The sequence below is a fragment of the Corylus avellana genome, chromosome 6, assembly GCF_965113065.1.
Source record: "Corylus avellana chromosome 6, dhCorAvel1.hap1.2, whole genome shotgun sequence".
Taxonomy (NCBI): domain Eukaryota; kingdom Viridiplantae; phylum Streptophyta; class Magnoliopsida; order Fagales; family Betulaceae; genus Corylus; species Corylus avellana.
In genome coordinates this window covers 14,996,030-14,999,364 of record NC_142495.1, presented here as the reverse complement: position 1 = coordinate 14,999,364, position 3,335 = coordinate 14,996,030, and the positions used below count along the sequence as shown (strand labels likewise).

Genomic DNA, 3,335 nt, shown 5'->3' with positions numbered 1-3,335 from the left:
TGACTGAGGCCACCTGACCGAGGACTGTGTATCTCTGTGCTAGAAAATTAAAAAGTTCATGAAGAATGGAAGATTGGTGAGATTCCTGGCAAGAGAGAGGAATAGAGGAAGAAATCCTCAGGAGCCCTCGGAGGCCAAGAGCTGAGGCAAAGGCAGGATGACGACCTCAGAGATGATCAGTACGCTAAACCGATACACAATCAGCAGAATGAACCAAGGAACGATTGGGATGCACATCCTCCGCCTCGGAATCAAGACGTAGTGGGGGAGATCCTTACCATCTCTAGGGGAATAGCTGGGGGAGGAGAGTCTAGCTCGGCTAGGAAGGCTCATGCAAGAAGGGTGCAGAGCAAAGAGGTTCTCTTCCTTGAAAGGCCTTCCAAGGCCCCAAAGTGAGACGTAATGATTCTATCATTCTCAGAAAAGGATGCAAAAAGGGTAATGATGCCCCATGATGATGCACTAGTGGTGACAGTGATGGTGGCTAACCATGCGCTCCATCGAATTTTGGTGGACAACGGGAGTTCGGCTGATATCCTCTACTGGCCTGTTTTCAAACAAATGGGCATTGATTGTGAGAGGATCAAGCCGTTTAGTGCTCCCTTGGTCGGATTTGCAGGACAGCAAGTCCAACCCATTGGTCTCATCTCTCTCCTTGTAACAGTAGGCATAGCCCCCAGGCAGTCAACTATTATGGTAGATTTCTTGGTGGTCGACCGACCATCTGCTTACAACGCAATAATCGGTCGGCCAACCTTGAATAAGTTGAAGGCTGAAATTTCAACCTACCATTTAAAGATGAAGTTCCCGACAAAAGAGGGAGTCAAAGAGGTCAAAGGTGACCAAATTGCAGCAAGGAAGTGTTATAACACTTCTCTGAAGAAACCCTTAGAAACTGCACCTTTAACGGTCAGCACCATAGGCAGCAAAAAGGAGGATGAACCTAAGGGCAAGCCGACCGAGCCACTAGAAGACATGATAGTAGCGGACAGCAAAGTAGTGAAGATTGGGTCTCAACTCACCTCGGAGGTCTGAGAAAGCCTCGTCACCTTTCTAAGGAAGAATCTAGAAGTGTTTGCATGGACACACAAAGACATGCCAGGCATTAGCGTTGAAGACATTCTCCACCAACTCAATGCGGATCCAAGTGTAAAACTGGTAACACAAAAGAGAAGGAATTTGCTCTAGAGCGAAATATGGCTATAGCTGAGGAAGTGGAGAAGCTACTTAGAGCTCGGTTCATTGAAGAAGTACACTATCCCGATTGGCTGGCCAATGTCTTGTTGGTCAAAAAATCCAATGGAAAATGGAGGATGTGTGTAGGCTTCACTGACCTCAACAAAGCTTGCTCAAAAGACAGCTTTCCCTTGCCACGCATTAATACGTTGGTAGACTCAACATCTAGGTATGGCTTGCTTAGCTTCATGGATGCTTTCTTTGGTTACAACCAGATCTACATGCATCGAGAAGATAGGGAGAAGACTTCGTTTATCACAAACCGAGGCTTGTACTGTTATAAGGTCATGCCTTTCAGTCTGAAAAATGTAAAGGCAACATTCTAGAGACTGGTTAACAAGATGTTTCGAGAGCAGATTGGGCAGAACATGGAAGTTTACATGGATGACATGCTAGTCAAAAGCGTGTTACCACATAACCATACAAGTGACCTGCAAGAAACGTTCAAAACGTTGAAGAAGTATGGGATGAAGCTGAATACTGCAAAGTGTGCATTTGGAGTTTCCTCTGGGAAATTTCTTGGCTATATGGAATCAAACCAAGGGATTTAGGCCAATCCTGAAAAGATTTGAGCGATCTTGGACACGCAGTCCCCAAAGAATACGAAACAACTTCAACAATTGATAGGTAGGATCACAACACTTAATCGGTTTATCTCTCGGCCAACTGACAAGTGCCTCCCATACTTCAAAATCTTGAGGAAGGCATTTGAATGGTCCGAGGAGTGTGAAAAAGCCTTTGAGGAGCTGAAGAAGTATTTGGTCAGCCCACCCCTACTGAGTCGAACAGGAGAGACATTGTATCTTTATTTATCCATCTCTCCAACAGTGGTTAGTACAGCTTTTGTCTGAGAAGAGGAGGGTGTGCAAAATCCCATATACGTCGTCAGCCAAGCCTTGAGAGGAGTCGAGGAAAGATATCCTCGTATGGGAAAACTCTCCTTCGCTTTTACTATAGCATCAAGGAAACTTCGGCCGTACTTCCAAGCTCACACTATAAGGGTTCTGACCGAGTAACCGCTCAAAAAGGTACTTCGCAAGCTATATTTGTCTGGCAGATTTGCTAACTGGGCAATCGAACTTGGAGAGTTTGACAACAAATTCCTCCCTCAGAATGCCATCAAAGGTCAAGCATTGGCGGACTTTCTGGCAGAATTCACTAATCTGCCAGACACAGAACCATGGCCGAGGGATAAGACTTGGATAGTTTACGTGGATGGTTCATCCATGAGAAAGCATGGCGGAGCTAGGGTGGTACTAATCACCCCAAAGGGTGAAGAGTTGCGAAGTTCCTTGAAGCTGGAGTTCAGAACTACCAACAACGAAGCCTAGTACGAAGCAGTTCTAGCTAGACTCGGCTTGGCCCAAAAGATGGGAGCCGAATTCATTGAGTTACAAAGCGACTCTCAAGTGATTGTCAGACATATCGAAGGGGAGTTCGAAGCCAAGGGAGACAAGATGAAGCTGTACTTGTCAAAAGTACAAGATTTGCAGAATTCCTTCAAAAAATTATACATTGTAAGAATCCCAAGGGAAGAGAACAAGAGGGCGGTTCATCTCACTCGAATAGCAACGACAACAGAACACAACATGGGGGAAACTAAAGAACCAGTCCAGATTCTTTCACAACCTGCCATAACCGAGGTGGTCTCAGTCTTGGCAACAGAGGTAGTGCTTGAATGGCAAAAGGAGATAGTGTAATACCTAGAAAAAGGAACTCTACCATCAAAAAAGAAGTTGGGGGTCCAATTAAGGAAAAAAGCTACTAGATTTACCATGGTAAATGGAACCTTATACAAACGAGGTTTCATGTTGCCACTTCTGAAGTGCGTCTCCAAAGAAGAAGGTGATTACATCCTTCACGAGATTCACGAAGGCATTTGTGGCAGTCATTCGGGCGCCAGGATGTTGGCACATAAGGCAGTCCGAGTAAGTTTCTATTGGCCTAACATGATTCGGGACTTAGTGAGGACAGTTAAAAATTTGAAAAGTGCCAACGTTTCGCAAACATTACCAAGCAACCCCCTGAGGAGTTAAGTTTGGTCTCCTCACCATGGCCCTTCTCACAATGGGGGGTAGATATAGTGGGACCGTTACCTC

At 45.4% G+C, this 3,335-nt stretch overlaps 1 protein-coding gene across 1 annotated transcript; it reads left to right on the top strand.

Annotated features, from left to right (window-relative positions):
* Nucleotides 1-402: 402 nt before the first annotated feature.
* On the top strand, nucleotides 403-1,035 carry LOC148584919 (uncharacterized). The gene has a single exon (XM_088517584.1). It carries the CDS (start codon nucleotides 403-405, stop codon nucleotides 1,033-1,035), a length of 633 nt encoding a protein of 210 aa, XP_088373710.1.
* Nucleotides 1,036-3,335: the final 2,300 nt, after the last annotated feature.

What these genes read in the sequence shown, in the direction of transcription:
- LOC148584919 (XM_088517584.1), top strand. Translation starts at nt 403, where the DNA reads ATGATTCTATCATTCTCAGAAAAGGATGCAAAAAGGGTAATGATGCCC.